Source organism: Bombina bombina, chromosome 1 (genome assembly GCF_027579735.1).
Source record: "Bombina bombina isolate aBomBom1 chromosome 1, aBomBom1.pri, whole genome shotgun sequence".
Lineage (NCBI taxonomy): Eukaryota > Metazoa > Chordata > Amphibia > Anura > Bombinatoridae > Bombina > Bombina bombina.
In genome coordinates this window covers 1554437938-1554454889 of record NC_069499.1, presented here as the reverse complement: position 1 = coordinate 1554454889, position 16952 = coordinate 1554437938, and the positions used below count along the sequence as shown (strand labels likewise).

Sequence of the window (16952 nt, the reverse complement as noted above, 5' to 3'; positions counted from 1 at the left end):
GTCAGAACTTCAAAGTTCCCTGCTACGGGTCCAGATCCAGGGATCCCAAGGCGGCTCTAGTGGATGCACTAGTAGCACCTTGGACCTTCAAACTAGCTTATGTGTTCCCGCCGTTTCCTCTCATCCCCAGGCTGGTAGCCAGGATCAATCAGGAGAGGGCGTCGGTGATCTTGATAGCTCCTGCGTGGCCACGCAGGACTTGGTATGCAGATCTGGTGAATATGTCATCGGCTCCACCTTGGAAGCTACCTTTGAGACGAGACCTTCTTGTTCAGGGTCCGTTCGAACATCCGAATCTGGTTTCACTCCAGCTGACTGCTTGGAGATTGAACGCTTGATTTTATCGAAGCGAGGATTCTCAGATTCTGTTATCGATACTCTTGTTCAGGCCAGAAAGCCTGTAACTCGAAAGATTTACCACAAGATTTGGAAAAAATATATCTGTTGGTGTGAATCTAAAGGATTCCCTTGGGACAAGGTTAAGATTCCTAGGATTCTATCCTTCCTTCAAGAAGGATTGGAAAAAGGATTATCTGCAAGTTCCCTGAAGGGACAGATTTCCGCCTTGTCGGTGTTACTTCACAAAAAGCTGGCAGCTGTGCCAGATGTTCAAGCCTTTGTTCAGGCTCTGGTTAGAATCAAGCCTGTTTACAAACCTTTGACTCCTCCTTGGAGTCTCAATTTAGTTCTTTCAGTTCTTCAGGGGGTTCCGTTTGAACCCTTGCATTCCGTTGATATTAAATTATTATCTTGGAAAGTTTTGTTTTTGGTTGCAATTTCTTCTGCTAGAAGAGTTTCAGAATTATCTGCTCTGCAGTGTTCTCCTCCTTATCTGGTGTTCCATGCAGATAAGGTGGTTTTGCGTACTAAACCTGGTTTTCTTCCGAAAGTTGTTTCTAACAAAAACATTAACCAGGAGATTATCGTACCTTCTCTGTGTCCGAAACCAGTTTCAAAGAAGGAACGTTTGTTGCACAATTTGGATGTTGTTCGCGCTCTAAAATTCTATTTAGATGCTACAAAGGATTTTAGACAAACATCTTCCTTGTTTGTTGTTTATTCCGGTAAAAGGAGAGGTCAAAAAGCAACTTCTACCTCTCTCTCTTTTTGGATTAAAAGCATCATCAGATTGGCTTACGAGACTGCCGGACGGCAGCCTCCCGAAAGAATCACAGCTCATTCCACTAGGGCTGTGGCTTCCACATGGGCCTTCAAGAACGAGGCTTCTGTTGATCAGATATGTAGGGCAGCGACTTGGTCTTCACTGCACACTTTTACCAAATTTTACAAGTTTGATACTTTTGCTTCTTCTGAGGCTATTTTTGGGAGAAAGGTTTTGCAAGCCGTGGTGCCTTCCATTTAGGTGACCTGATTTGCTCCCTCCCTTCATCCGTGTCCTAAAGCTTTGGTATTGGTTCCCACAAGTAAGGATGACGCCGTGGACCGGACACACCTATGTTGGAGAAAACAGAATTTATGTTTACCTGATAAATTGCTTTCTCCAACGGTGTGTCCGGTCCACGGCCCGCCCTGGTTTTTTTAATCAGGTCTGATATTTTATTTTCTTTAACTACAGTCACCACGGTACCATATGGTTTCTCCTATGCAAATATTCCTCCTTAACGTCGGTCGAATGACTGGGGTAGGCGGAGCCTAGGAGGGATCATGTGACCAGCTTTGCTGGGCTCTTTGCCATTTCCTGTTGGGGAAGAGAATATCCCACAAGTAAGGATGACGCCGTGGACCGGACACACCGTTGGAGAAAGCAATTTATCAGGTAAACATAAATTCTGTTTTTGCGCCAAACATATCTTTTGGAAATATGGCCAAAAAGTTCAACCTTTTCCCACATGCTTTTGGGAGACTTCAGATGTGTTTTTGCAGAATTTAGCCAGGCTTGGATGTTTTTCTTGGTAAGAAAAGGCTTCCGTCTTGCCACTCTACCCCATAGCCCAGACATATGAAGAATACAGGAGATTTTTGTCACATGTGCCACACAGCCAGTACTTGCCAGATATTCCTACAGCTCCTTTAATATTGCTGTAGACCTCTTAGCAGCCTCCCAGACCAGTTTCCTTCTCATCAATTTTGGAGGGACATCCAGTTCTTGGTAAAGTCACTGTTGCACCATATGTTCTCCACTTGATGACTGTCTTCACTGTGTTCCATGGTATATCTAATGCCTTGGAAATTCTTTTGTACCCTTCTCCTGACTGGTACCTTTTAACAATGATATTCCTCTGAAACTTTGGGGGATCTCTGCGGACCATGGCTTTTGCTGTAGGATGCGACTAAGAAAATGTCAGGAAAGACCTACTAGAACAGCTGAACTTTATTTGGGGTTACTCAGAGGCACTTTAAATGATGACAGGTGTGTACTGACTCCTATTTAACAGGATTTTGAATGTGATTGCTTAATTCTGAACACAGTTACATCTTCAGTTATAAGAGGGTGTGCACACTTATGCAACCACATTATTGTAGTTTTTTTTCTGTTTACTTACCTCCTCCTAAAATATATTAGTTTGTTTTTCAATTGAGTTGCACAGTTTATAGGTCACATTAAAAGTGGAAAGGGTTCTGAAATGATTTATATTTGTCTCATTTATTTACATCACAGAAACCTGACATTTTAACAGGGGTGTGTAGACTTTTTATATCCACTGTATATATATATATGTATATATATATATATATATATATATATATATATATATACTGTATATCAGCAACAGTTCAATCTATAGAACATATTGCTTTGCTTAATGGATTTTTGTACTCAAAAATGTTTGATTAAGACAGTAGAATGTGTAGGTGAACTTGTGCATTTCTTAATGAGATAGTTGCATGTAAGAGCTCAAATCAACTATCAGGGGAAAACATCTGAATCATTTTTCTCTAAGTGCTGCTCACTCTGTAGTTGTATGTGATTAACTGTGCAGTGTGTCATCAACACAAAACAAGTATAATCCCTGGGCTGCAAGAGAATAACATGCATTTAAGCCCTTTTTTATAGATGCAATACAAATGAATCTCTGTATGGCAAAAGATTTGTCGGTAAAGACCCGCGTAGCTAACACTGCTTTTTTTTCCCAGTGCACCCTTAAGACAACGCTGGTATTTAGAGTTGTCTGTGTGGCTGTGTTAGGCTAAAAAAAGGGAGCGTTGAGCATAATTTACCTTCCCTTCAACTCTCAATACTAGCGTTGCCTACGGTAGCGGTAAGCTGAAAAAACATGCTTGTGCACGATATCCCCATAGGAAACAATAGGGCTGAGCTGGCTGGAAAAAAAACCTAACACCTTCAAAAAAGCAGCGTTCAGCTCCTAGCGCAGCCCCATTGTTTCCTATGGGGAAACACTCTCTAAGTCTGCACCTAACACCCTAACATGAACCCCGAGTCTAAACACCCCTAACCTTACACTTATTAACCCCTAATCTGCTGCCCCTAACATCGCTGACACCTATATTATATTTATTACCCCCTAATCTGCCCCCCCCCCACGTCGCCGCTACCTACCTACACTTATTAACCCCTAAACTGCCGACCGGACCTCGCCGTCACTATAATAAATGTATTAACCCCTAAACCGCCACACTCCCTATTTTATTAACCCCTAATCTGCCCTCCCTAACATCGCCACCACCTACCTACAATTATTAACCCCTAATCTCCCGCCTGCAACGTCGCCGCAACTATAATAAAATTATTAACCCCTAAACCTAAGTCTAACCCTAACACCCCCTAACTTAAATATAATTTTAATTAAACGAAATAATATTCCTATAATTAAATAAATTATTCCTATTTAAAACTAAATACTTACCTATCAAATAAACCCTAATATAGCTACAATATAACTAATAGTTACATTGTAGCTCTTTTAGGATTTATATTTATTTTACAGGCAACTTTGTATTTATTTTAACTAGGTACAATAGCTATTAAATAGTTAATAACTATTTAATAGCTACCTAGTTAAAATAAGTACAAAATTACCTGTAAAATAAATCCTAACCTAAGTTACAAATACACCTAACACTACACTATCATTAAATTAATTAAATAAATAAACTACAATTAGCTAAACTAAAATACAATTAAATAAACTAATCTATAATACCAAAAACCCCCCACTAAATTACAAAAAATAAAAAAAATTACAAGAAGTTTAAACTAATTACACCTAATCTAAGCCCCCTAATAAAATAAAAAAATCCCCTCAAAATAAAAAAATGTCCTACCCTATTCTAAACTACAAAAGTAATCAGCTCTTTTACCAGCCCTTAAAAGGGCTTTTTGCGGGGCATTGCCCCAAAGTAATCAGCTCTTTTACCTGAAAATAAAAATACAATACCCCCCCAACATTAAAACCCACCACCCACATACCCCTACTCTAACCCACCCAAACCCCCCTTAAAAATCGCTAACCCTCTGAAGATCATCCTACCTTGAGTCTTCTTCAACCAGCCAAGCCGAATTCTTCATCCAAGGTGCGCAGAGGAGGTCCTTCATCCGGTAGAAATCTTCATCCAGGCGGCGTCTTCAATCTTCATCCATCCGGAGCGGAGCCATCTTCAAAGGAGCCTCGCGGAGCCATCCTCTTCAACCGACGACTTCCCGACGAATGAAGGTTGGCCATCAGCCAATCGTATTGAGCTCGCATTCTATTGGCTGATTGGAACAGCCAATAGAATGCAAGCTCAATACGATTATCTATAGTTATCTATAGTTTTTTTTTTTTTTTTAATGAACTGTCCCTTTAAGGACACATTTAAATGAGCTCTTATAAAACCAGACTTTGTGTATAATGGAGACGTTTCAGGGGAGGGGGATAGAACACTATAATTTTTAGATATGAATTACAAAAAAAGTTAAAAAATAAATAAAATGCATTGTAAAGTTTGTTTTCACTATCCTTGCATATTTGTAAACAAATTATCTATTAACCCCCTCACCCAATCAGACGTATATATAACGTACCGCACCGCGTATATATACGTTGTCGCTTCAGGATGCTCCAGCACTCTTAGCTGTTCAGTTACAGCTGACATCTGGAGTTCCTGAAGCTTTAGGCATCTGCTGCATATGGAGCCGGAGCGTGATCAGATGCCTGATCGTTACAGATGGTGACATTGTGTGTGTCACCATCTGTAACGATCTTCTGCTGAAGCCGGTGGGAGGTGTGGGCGGGAGTTGGGTGGACAGACCATCAGGGGAGGCGGCAGGAAGTGGGAGGGGCCATACGCGACGGAAACGTTAAAATAAAGGGACAGGGAGGGATGGGGCAGCTACGCTACAAAAAAGGGGATCTGGGGGGCCCCCTAACTAAAGATTGCGGGTGGGGGTTACACTACCTACAGAAAAAAATAAAAAATATTTTTTATATAAATAAAAACATTTTCTAGGTACTGGCAGGCAGCTGCCAGTACCGAAGATGGCGGCAATAGTTAGGGAAGGTTTAGATAGCTGTTTTTTTTGGGGGGGGGGGTTTAGGGCAATCCTACACTGCAGAAAAAAAAATTAACCTTTTAAGCTACCTAATTAACCTTTTAAGTTTGGTGCGCAGCTGCAGTTAGCAACCTTATATGTCTGCTATTTCTGAACAGAGAGCATCCCAGAGTAACTTTTACAAACATTTGTGCCATGATTGCACAAGCAGTATGTAAATCAAACCCAAAGTTTGTGAAAAAAGTACCACATTTTTTTATTTGATCGCATTTGGCGGTGAAATGGTGGCATGAAATATACCAAAATGGGCCTAGATCAATACCTTGGGCTGTCTACTTAAAATATATATGTTAAAAATGCTCTGGATGTCCCGGTAGTGAAAGGGTTAAACTTAAAAGTGGAATGTAATTTAGGTCGCATGTATTAACCATTTTCTTTCTTTTTCTCTGAAAGGTACCTGGCAATACGATATCCACTGCGCTCCCGAGAGTTACGAACGCCGAAAAATGCACTAATGGCTATCACCCTCATCTGGAGCTTGTCCTTGGTGTTTTCTGGCCCATATCTTAGCTATTACCAGGAGTTCCAGATGGCAAACCTCACAGTGTGCCACCCAGCCTGGCAAATCTCCTACCGTAAGACTATGGATCTCTGCACCTTCATGTTCAGCTACATCATACCTGTACTCATTCTTAGTCTCACTTATGCCCGTACCATTCGCTACCTCTGGACATCTGTAGATCCCATTGAGGACATGTCTGAGTCAAAGCGAGCCAAGAGGAGGGTAACCCGTATGATTATTATTGTGGCAGTCTTGTTCTGTCTTTGTTGGCTGCCTCATCATCTGGTAATACTCTGCGTCTGGTTTGGATATTTTCCACTTAATAATTTTACCTACGCCCTCCGCATACTTTCCCACCTTGTGTCTTATGCCAACTCCTGTGTTAACCCAGTTGTTTATGCTCTGGTCTCCAAACACTTTCGAAAAGGATTCCGCAAAATCTTCCGTTGCTTGCTGTTCCGTCAGAGGTCTGCTAATAAAGTACATGTGGTCCCTGCTGCTCACGCTGGAGTCAGCACACTGGAGGGACCATGCACAGAGGTGACCCAGCTGAGTGAGAGTCATGTCAATTGCTCTGCTTGTTGTCAGGATCCTGGGAGTCCTTGGAAAACCAATAAGAGAGTGAAGGAAAAGAGAGCCCAGTCTTTTATCACCTTCAATGTCACTTAGAAGTGGAGGATAGACTTCTTAAAATCTGTAGTGTTTATGGATATCAGCTTTAAAGTTTTATAATCCGTTATATACTGTGAAACAGAGCCTGGGCTAATATTAAAATAGACACAACTTGTAACACAGACATTAAGAGAGTACAAATACAAAAACTAAAGGCATGATGATCTAAAGCTCTCCGCGGAGGTGAGATTATATAAGACGTCTCATCAGTATTGTGAGGTCCCTCAAATAATTTTATATTTTTTTTTACTGTTGTTTCTCTCACGATACAGGGTTCTGGAGTGAGATTTTGATCATCTGGACTCAAGGCACAAAGCATTTTACATGTAGATTTCAAGAGGGGCAAAGTTAAGAAACTTTATTTTTTTATATTTGAAACATACAACATTTTTACATTGACAAATATAAGATGAAGAATGCTTCATATAAGGCAAAAGAGGTACTAGCCTAGGGCCTATAATATATATATATATACACATAAACTTATATAAATCTATAATTATTATTATTAATGATGTGCCTTATTGTTCACTTAACCACCAGAGCCCTAGGGGTAAATTTATTAATAGTCGAGCGGACATGATTCCCTGTAGCAATCATGTCTGCTCGACCTCGCTAAACCAATCGGCCGCTAGCAGGGGCTGTCAATAATCCAGATCAGAGCGGGATGATTTCAATCCACCGCCTAATAGGTGGCAGACAAGTTAAGGAGCAACGGTCTTACGAGCCTGAAACGATGGGGCTTTCGAAAGCAGCATCCGCTGCATAATAAATGGAGCCCCTAAACTATTTACCTGCCAAGAATTAATGCTTATGTTTTGCTGTCTTAATAATAGGTATAGTGCCTCATGGTTGCCAACATTTGAAAAACAAACAAATTCCAGGAACACTTTACGGCAGGGCAATCGAGTAAGCAGGAATAAGCAGTAAATGGAATATTGGTCACACCCACTTATGTTCCATAGCGCCACCCCTAAATCCCCCAATGTAAATTGCACACCATATGCACAAAATATTTAATACTGTGTTATTAAATCAAATCTGTAATCTATAGGAGGTTCACAGATGCCAGTTCATTCATTTTGATTTAGTATTATTCTGCTGTTTTAATGCAAAACTCAGGAGGACTACATTTTGCCTCGTGGGACTTTGGATGAACAATTCTACTTTAAAAGAACATTAATAAACTATTTTAACCCCCCTCCCCCCATTTTATATACATTATCTTTTTCCGCACAAGTAGCACAATGTATGGGGAGGCCACTGATAATTTGTAACACATAATAAAAAGGAACAGTTAAGATTTAGGTCTCAAATTGGGACGGTTCTGTCGTTTCTGAGAAACTAGGAAGAAGTTTAATTTAAATGTGTATACTACAAATAGTCACAGCGCAATATTTTAAATATTGCTATAGTTTTAAAGCAGGCATTTAAGGGGTTGAACACATAAGTCTCAAAAGACTGCAGAACGGCAGGTTCATGAAACTGGCTAACTAACCATGCTTTGCATGGGAGCTGCAAGACGTTTGGGACGTTACCATTCACCTAGATTACGAGTTTTGCGTTAGGAGGGGTGCAGTGCTAACGAGCAGTTTATGCTTACCGCTCACTTACAGACAGCGCTGGTATTTTGGGTTTTTACCCGGCGTTAACCGCAAAAAAGTGAGCGAAGAGCAAAATTTAGCTCCACATCTCACCTCAATACCAGCGCTGCTTACGTTAGCGGTGAGCTGGTAAAACGTGCTCGTGCACGATTTCCCCATAGGAATCAATGGGGGAGAGCCGACTGAAAAAACATCTAACACCTCCAAAAAAGCAGCGTAAAGCTCCTAACGCAGCCCCATTGATTCCTATGGGGAAATACTTTTTATGTCTACACCTAATATCCTAACATGAACCCCGAGTCTAAACACCCCTAATATTACACTTATTAACCCCTAATCTGCTGCCCCAAACATCGCCGACACCTACATTATATTTATTAACCCCTAATCTGCAGCCCACGACATCGCCGACACCTACATAATGTTATTAACCCCTAATCTGCCGCCCCCAATGTCGCCGCAACCTAACTACATTTATTAACCCCTAATCTGCCGCCCACAATGTCGCCACCACTATAATAAAGTTATTAACCCCTAAACCTAAGTCTAACCCTAACCCCCCTAACTTAAATATAATTACAATAAATCTAAATAAAATTACTACAATTACCTAAATAATTCCTATTTAAAACTAAATACTTACCTATAAAATAAACCCTAAGATAGCTACAATATAACTAATAGTTACATTGTAGATATCTTAGGGTTTATTTTTATTTTACAGGCAACTTTGTATTTATTTTAACTAGGTAGAATAGTTATTAAATAGTTATTAACTATTTAATAACTACCTAGTTAAAATAAAGACAAATTTACCTGTAAAATAAAACCTAACCTAAATTACACTAACACCTAACACTACACTATAATTAAATAAATTAACTAAATTAAATACAATTAATTACAATTAAATAAAATTATCTAAAGTACAAAAAAAACCAAAACACTATATTACAGAAAAAAATAAAATAATAACAAGATTTTTAAACTAATTACACCTACTGTAATCCCCCTAACAAAATAAAAAAGCCCCCCAAAATAAAAAAAAGCCCTACCCTACACTAAATTACAACTAGCCCTTAAAAGGGCCTTTTGCGGGGCATTGCCCCAAAGTAATCAGCTCTTTTACCTGTAAAACAAAAGTTCAAATACCCCCCAACATTAAAACCCACCACCCACACAACACTACTCTAAAGACCACCCAATCCCCCCTTAAAAAAAACTAACACTAACCCCTTGAAGATCACCCTACTGTGAGACGTCTTCACCCATCCGGGCAGAAGTGGTCCTCCAGACGGGCAGAAGTCTTCATCCAAGCCGGGCAGAAGAGGTCCTCCAGACGGGCAGAAGTCTTCATCCAGACGGATGAAGTTCAATCCTATTTGGATTGAGCTTGCATTCTATTGACTGTTCCAATCAGTCAATAGAATGCAAGCTCAATCCTATTGGCTGATTGCATCAGCCAATAGGATTTTTTCTACCTTAATTCCGATTGGCTGATAGAATTCTATCAGCCAATCGGAATTGAAGGGACGCCATCTTGGATGACGTCACTTAAAGGTACCGTCATTTAGTAAGAAGACTCCGGATGAAGAGGATGCTCCACGTTGGATGTCTTGAAGATGGACCCGCTCCGTGCCGGATGGATGAAGATAGAAGATGCCGTCTGGATGAAGACTTCTGCCCGTCTGGAGGACCTCTTCTGCCCGGTTGGGTGAAGACGTCTTACGGTAGGGTGATCTTCAAGGGGTTAGTGTTAGTTTTTTTTAAGGGGGGAATGGGTGGGTTTTAGAGTAGGGTTGGTTGTGTGGGTGGTGGGTTTTAATGTTGGGGGGGTATTTGTACTTTTGTTTTACGGGTAAAAGAGCTGATTACTTTGGGGCAATGCCCCGCAAAAGGCCCTTTTAAGGGCTATTTGTAATTTAGTGTAGGGTAGGGCTTTTTTTGGGGGGGGGGATTTTTTATTTTGCTAGGGGGATTAGAGTAGGTGTAATTAGTTTAAAAATCTTGTAATTATTTTATTATTTTCTGCAATTTAGTGGGGTTTTTTCGTACTTTAGATAATTTTATTTAATTGTAATTAATTGTATTTAATTTAGTTAATTTATTTAATTATAGTGTAGTGTTAGGTGTTAGTGTAACTTGGTTAGGTTTTATTTTAATAACTATTTAATAACTATTCTACCTAGTTAAAATAAATACAAAGTTGCCTGTAAAAAGGAAATTTATGCTTACCTGATAAATTGATTTCTTCTACGATACGACGAGTCCACGGATTCATCCTTACTTGTGAGATATTATCCTCCTGCTAACAGGAAGTGACAAAGAGCACCACAGCAGAGCTGTATATATAGCTCCTCCCTTCTCTCCACCCCCAGTCATTCGACCAAAGGTATAGGAAGAGAAAAGAAAAGCTAAAAGGTGCAGAGGTGACTGAAGTTTTGAAATCAAAAATATAATCTGTCTAAAATTACAGGGAGGGCCGTGGACTCGTCGTATCGTAGAAGAAATCAATTTATCAGGTAAGCATAAAATTTCCTTTTCTTCTACTAGATACGACGAGTCCACGGATTCATCCTTACTTGTGGGATACAATACCAAAGCAACAGGACACGGATGAACGGGAGGGACAAGACAGATACCTAAACAGAAGGCACCACTGCTTGAAGAACTTTTCTCCCAAATATAGCTTCAGAAGAAGCAAAAGCATCAAATTTGGAAAATTTGGAAAAAGTATGAAGGGAGGACCAAGTCGCAGCCTTACAAATCTGTTAAACAGAAGCATTGTTTTTAAAAGCCCATGTGAAAGCCACAGCTCTAGTAGAATGAGCCATTACCTTTTCAGGAGGCTGCTGTCCAGCAGTCTCGTATGCCAAGCGAATAATGCTTTTCAGCCAAAAAGAAAGAGAGGTAGCCGTAGCTTTTTGACCCCTACTTCTTCCAGAATAAACAACAAATAAAGAAGATGTTTGGCGGAAATCCTTGGTCGCTTATAAGTAAAACTTCAAGGCCCGAACCATGTCCAAGTTATGTAACAGACGCTCCTTCTTAGAAGAAGGATTAGGACACAAAGAAGGAACAACAATTTCCTGATTAATATTCTTATTTGAAACAACCTTAGGAAGGAATCCAGGTTTAGTATGCAAAACCACCTTATCAGAATGGAATATAAGATAAGGCGAATCACATTGTAACGCAGAAACCTCAGAAACTCTTCGAGCAGAAGAGAGAGCAACTAAAAACAAAACTTTCCAAGATAAAAGCTTAATATCTATGGAATGTATGGGTTCAAACAGAACCCCTTGAAGAACATTGAGAACTAAATTCAAACTCCATGGCGGAGCAATAGGTTTAAATACAGGCTTGATTCTGACTAAAGCCTGACAAAAAGATTGAACGTCTGGGACATCCGCCAGACGCTTGTGTAGTAGAATTGACAAAGCAGAAATTTGTCCCTTCAAGGAACTAGCTGATAATCCCTTCTCCAATCCTTCTTGGAGAAAGGACAAAATCACAGGAATCCTAACCCTACTCCATGAGTAGCCCTTGGATTCACACCAATAAAGATATTTACACCATATCTTATGGTAAATCTTCCTAGTGACAGGCTTGCGAGCCTGAATCAAAGTATCAATGACCGACTCAGAGAATCCCCGCTTAGATAAGATCAAGCATTCAATCTCCAGGCAGTCAGCTCCAGAGAATTTAGATTTGGATGTTGGAACGGACCTTGAATGAGAAGGTCCTGTCTCAACGGAAGTTTCCACAGTGGCAGAGAGGACATGTCCACTAGATCCGCATACGAAGTCCTGCGTGGTCATGCAGGCCCTATTAGGATTACCGAAGCTCTCTCCTGTTTGATTCTTTCTTTTAGGGACTGGATAAACATCAGTGTAAGTAGGTACCTCTAGATATTTATCCATCTTACACAATTTCTCTGGTGGTATTACAATAGGGTCACAATCATCCAGAGTCACTAAAACATCCCAGACAGGCGGAGGTGTTCAAGCTTAAATTTAAAGGACATCACGTCCGAATCTGTCTGAGGTAACACATTTCCTGAATCTGAAAGCTCTCCCTCAGAGAGCAATTCCCCGACCCCCAAATCAGAACACTGTGAGGGTACATCGGAAATGGCCAATAAAGCATCAGAGGGCTCAGCATTTACCTTAATACTGGACCTACTGCGCTTAACTTGTAAACCTGGCAGTTTAGATAATACCTCTGTAAGGGTAGTAGACATAACTGCAGCCATATCTTGCAGAGTAAAAGAATTAGACGCACTAGAAGTACTTGGCGTCGCTTGAGTGGGCGTTAAAGGTTGTGACACTTGGGGAGAATTGGATGGCATAACCTGATTTTCTTCAGACTGAGAATCATCCTTAGACATACTTTTATCACCTAAAATATGTTCTTTGCAATGTAAGGCCCTTTCAGTACATGAGGGACACAATGTAAGTGGGGGTTCCACAATGGCTTCTAAACACATAGAGCATTGACTTTCCTCAACGTCAGACATGTTGAACAGGCTAGTAATAACCACAAAAAGACTTGAAAACACTTTATTTATTGAAAAAAACGCCAATTTTGAAAAATGGTACTGCGCCTTTAAGAAGTAAAAAAGCACACAATTTTTCCAAATCTGCTTTAAAATGCTATAACGCTCACAATTTTAGCATATATCTTTCTTATATTGTAGCCTAAGATTGCACCACAAGTAAGGGACAAATTAACCCTCTATAAGAAATATGTTATTCCCAAAACGTTATAAAAAATAGATTAACAACCCCCTGCACCTCTCCACAGCTCTGCTGTGGTGCCAACCTGCCCTCAGGGGTCTGACAAGCCTCACTATGACTCCGTTAGCCTATGTCTCAGTTTGGGCCCAACCAAAGCTGAAGTTTGCTGCCTTCTTATGGAGATCAACTGCGCATCAGAGGCGAAAATTAGGCCTCGCCCATCATATGCAACGTCTCTCAGCCTAAACTGCTATGAAGTGGTATAGGAACTACCATGTGGGTTTTTGCATCCCAAATATCAAATAAAGCCATGTGAAAACCCTCCAGTACAATGCTCAGTAATCGCGAACATAAAAACGTTTGTGCAAAAAAACGTTATGCCCCAGTGTCTAACCATGCTGCCATCATTTGCTACATTTAGCCCATAATAATTCATACACAGGTCTCCAGTAATGCCCTTCTTATTTATAGGATTACTACTTACCCCTTCCCTCATGGGAACTATGTCAGCCTGTTCTGAAATATCACAGTCTCTTCAGAAATAAATGACTGAACATACCTCATTGCTTGTAGCATGAAAAACGTTCCCCACACTGAAGCTTCTCTAGTACTCCTCAGCCATTCTGTTGGGAACTCATCTGGATCTTAGTGACAACTGCTAAGATCATCAACCTCCAGGCAGAAATCTTCTTCCATCTGCTGCCTGAGGAAAAAGAGTACTCACCGGTACCATTTAAAATAAAAAAGTCTTGCTTGAAGAAAATAAAAACTATCATTTTAACACCTCTTTCACTTTACCTCTTCCTATTACTAATATAGGTAAAAGAGAATGACTGGGGGTGGAGAGAAGAGAGGAGCTATATATACAGCTCTGCTGTGGTGCTCTTTTCCACTCCCTGTTAGCAGGAGGATAATATCCCACAAGTAAGGATGAATCTGTGGACTCGTCGTATCTAGTAGAAGAAATAAAAATAAACCCTAAGATAGATACAATGTAACTATTAGTTATATTGTAGCTATCTTAGGGTTTATTTTATAGGTAAGTATTTAGTTTTAAATAGGAATTATTTAGGTAATTGTAGTAATTTTATTTAGATTTATTGTAATTATATTTAAGTTAGGGGGGGTTAGGGTTAGACTTAGGTTTAGGGGTTAATACATTTAATATAGTGGCGGCGACATTGTTGGTGGCAGATTAGGGGTTAATAAATGTAGGTAGGTGACGGCGATGTTAGGGACGGCAGATTAGGGGTTAATAATATTTAACTAGTGTTTGCGATGCAGGAGTGTGGTGGTTTAGGGGTTAATATATTTATTATAGTGGTGGCGATGTCCGGTTCGGCAGATTAGGGGTTAAAATATTTATTTTGGTGTTTGCGATGTGGGGGGGGCTCGGTTTAGGGGTTAATAGGCAGTTTATGGGTGTTAGTGTACTTTTTAGTACTTTAGTTAAGAGTTTTATGCTACGGCGTTGTAGTGTAAAACTCTTAACTACTGACTTTAAAATGCGGTACCAGGCTTGACAGGAGAGGGTCTACCGCTCACTTTTGCTCAGACTCGTAATACCGGCGCTATGCAAGTCCCATTGAAAATATAGGATACGCAATTGACGTAAGTGGATTTGCGGTATTTCCGAGTCTGGCCAAAAAAGTGAGCGGTGAGCCTGTCATTTCAAGACTCGTAATACCAGCGGGCGTTAAAAAGCAGCATTAGGACCGGTCAACGCTGCTTTTTAAGCCTAACGCACAACTCGTAATCTAGCCGATTGTGTTAACGCTTTATGGGGGTTAAACATATAGCTATCTAGTTTCAGTATTGCCAAAAAACAAAACAAAAACACAAATTATAGTATATAAAATATTGCTTTAATACCTTTAGTGTCAGTACTACGTGCTGCATAATGTCAAAATTTTAAATGATAATATTGTGTTGTATCTATTTGTCATGTCAACACCACCAGCAGTAAGATCTTGGTTGGGTGGCACATGTTATCTTATGCTTCTTTAATGAGATTTAAATCAGAGATGTTCGTTTTCTATGAGACGTAAATTATACTAAATACTAAACTCCAGGAGGAAATCAAAAAGAAAAAAACAGAATTTATGCTTACCTGATAAATTACTTTCTCCAACGGTGTGTCCGGTCCACAGCGTCATCCTTACTTGTGGGAATATCTCTTCCCCAACAGGAAATGGCAAAGAGTCCCAGCAAAGCTGGCCATATAGTCCCTCCTAGGCTCCGCCCACCCCAGTCATTCGACCGACGGACAGGAGGAAAAAATAGGAGAAACCATAGGGTGTCGTGGTGACTGTAGTTAAAGAAAATAATTCATCGGACCTGATTAAAAAACCAGGGCGGGCCGTGGACCGGACACACCGTTGGAGAAAGTAATTTATCAGGTAAGCATAAATTCTGTTTTCTCCAACATTGGTGTGTCCGGTCCACGGCATCATCCTTACTTGTGGGAACCAATACCAAAGCTTTAGGACACGGATGAAGGGAGGGAGCAAATCAGGTCACCTAAACGGAAGGCACCACGGCTTGCAAAACCTTTCTCCCAAAAATACTCTCCGAAGAAGCAAAAGTATCAAATTTGTAAAATTTGGCAAAAGTGTGCAGTGAAGACCAAGTCGCTGCCTTACATATCTGATCAACAGAAGCCTCGTTCTTGAAGGCCCATGTGGAAGCTACAGCCCTAGTGGAGTGAGCTGTGATTCTTTAAGGAGGCTGCCGTCCGGCAGTCTCATAAGCCAATCGGATGATGCTTTTAAGCCAAAAGGAAAGAGAGGTAGAAGTTGCTTTTTGACCTCTCCTTTTACCAGAATAGATGACAAACAGAGAAGAAGTTTGTCTGAACTCTTTTGTAGCTTCTAAGTAGAACTTTAGAGCACGGACTACATCTAAATTGTGTAGCAAATGTTCCTTCTTTGAAACTGGATTCGGACACAAAGAAGGTACAACTATCTCCTGATTAATATTTTTGTTGGAAACAACCTTTGGTAGAAAACCAGGCTTAGTACGCAGAACAACCTTATCTGAATGGAACACCAGATAGGGTGGAGTACACTGTAGAGCAGATAACTCAGAAACTCTTCTAGCAGAAGAAATAGCAACCAAAAACAAAACTTTCCAAGATAACAACTTAATATCTATGGAATGTAAAGGTTCAAACGGAACCCCTTGAAGAACTGAAAGAACTAGATTTAAACTCCAGGGAGGAGTCAAAGGTCTGTAAACAGGCTTGATCCTAACCAGAGCCTGAACAAATGCTTGAACATCTGGCACAACTGCCAGTCGTTTGTGTAGTAGGACAGATAAAGCAGAAATCTGTCCCTTTAGAGAACTCGCAGATAATCCTTTATCCAAACCTTCTTGTAGAAAGGAAAGAATACTAGGAAACTTTATCTTATTCTATGGGAATCCCTTGGATTCACACCAGCAGATATATCTTTTCCATATTTTATGGTAAATCTTTCTAGTTACCGGTTTTCTGGCTTGAACCAGAGTATCTATCACGGAATCTGAAAACCCATGCTTTGATAGAATCAAGCGTTCAATCTCCAAGCCGTCAGCTGGAGGGAGACCAGATTTGGATGTTCGAATGGACCCTGAACAAGAAGGTCCTGTCTCAAAGGTAGCTTCCATGGTGGAACCGATGACATATTCACCAGGTCTGCATACCAAGTCCTGCGTGGCCACGCAGGAGCTATCAAGATCACCGAGGCCCTCTCCTGTTTGATCCTGGCTACCAGCCTGGGAATGAGAGGAAACGGTGGAAACACATAAGCTAGGTTGAAGGTCCAAGGCGCTACTAGTGCATCCACTAGAGTCGCCTTGGGATCCCTGGATCTGGACCCGTAGCAAGGAACCTTGAAGTTCCGACGAGACGCCATCAGATCCATATCTGGAATGCCCCATAGTTG

General features: G+C 40.5%; 1 protein-coding gene across 2 annotated transcripts in view; it reads left to right on the top strand.

The window, feature by feature from the left end:
* The window catches only part of GALR2 (galanin receptor 2), a 61214-nt gene extending 54418 nt beyond the window's left edge, over positions 1-6796 (top strand). The window contains exon 2 of one of the 2 annotated variants that reach the window (XR_008399900.1): positions 5906-5956. Coding sequence is in view for 1 of the 2 variants with exons in the window: in XM_053696722.1 (XP_053552697.1) it covers positions 5906-6683 (778 nt within the window). In the remaining variant the exon portion in view is untranslated. Of the gene's footprint in view, positions 1-5905 lie in introns of both variants that reach the window. The other variant, XM_053696722.1, reaches the window with a different exon arrangement.
* Positions 6797-16952: the final 10156 nt, after the last annotated feature.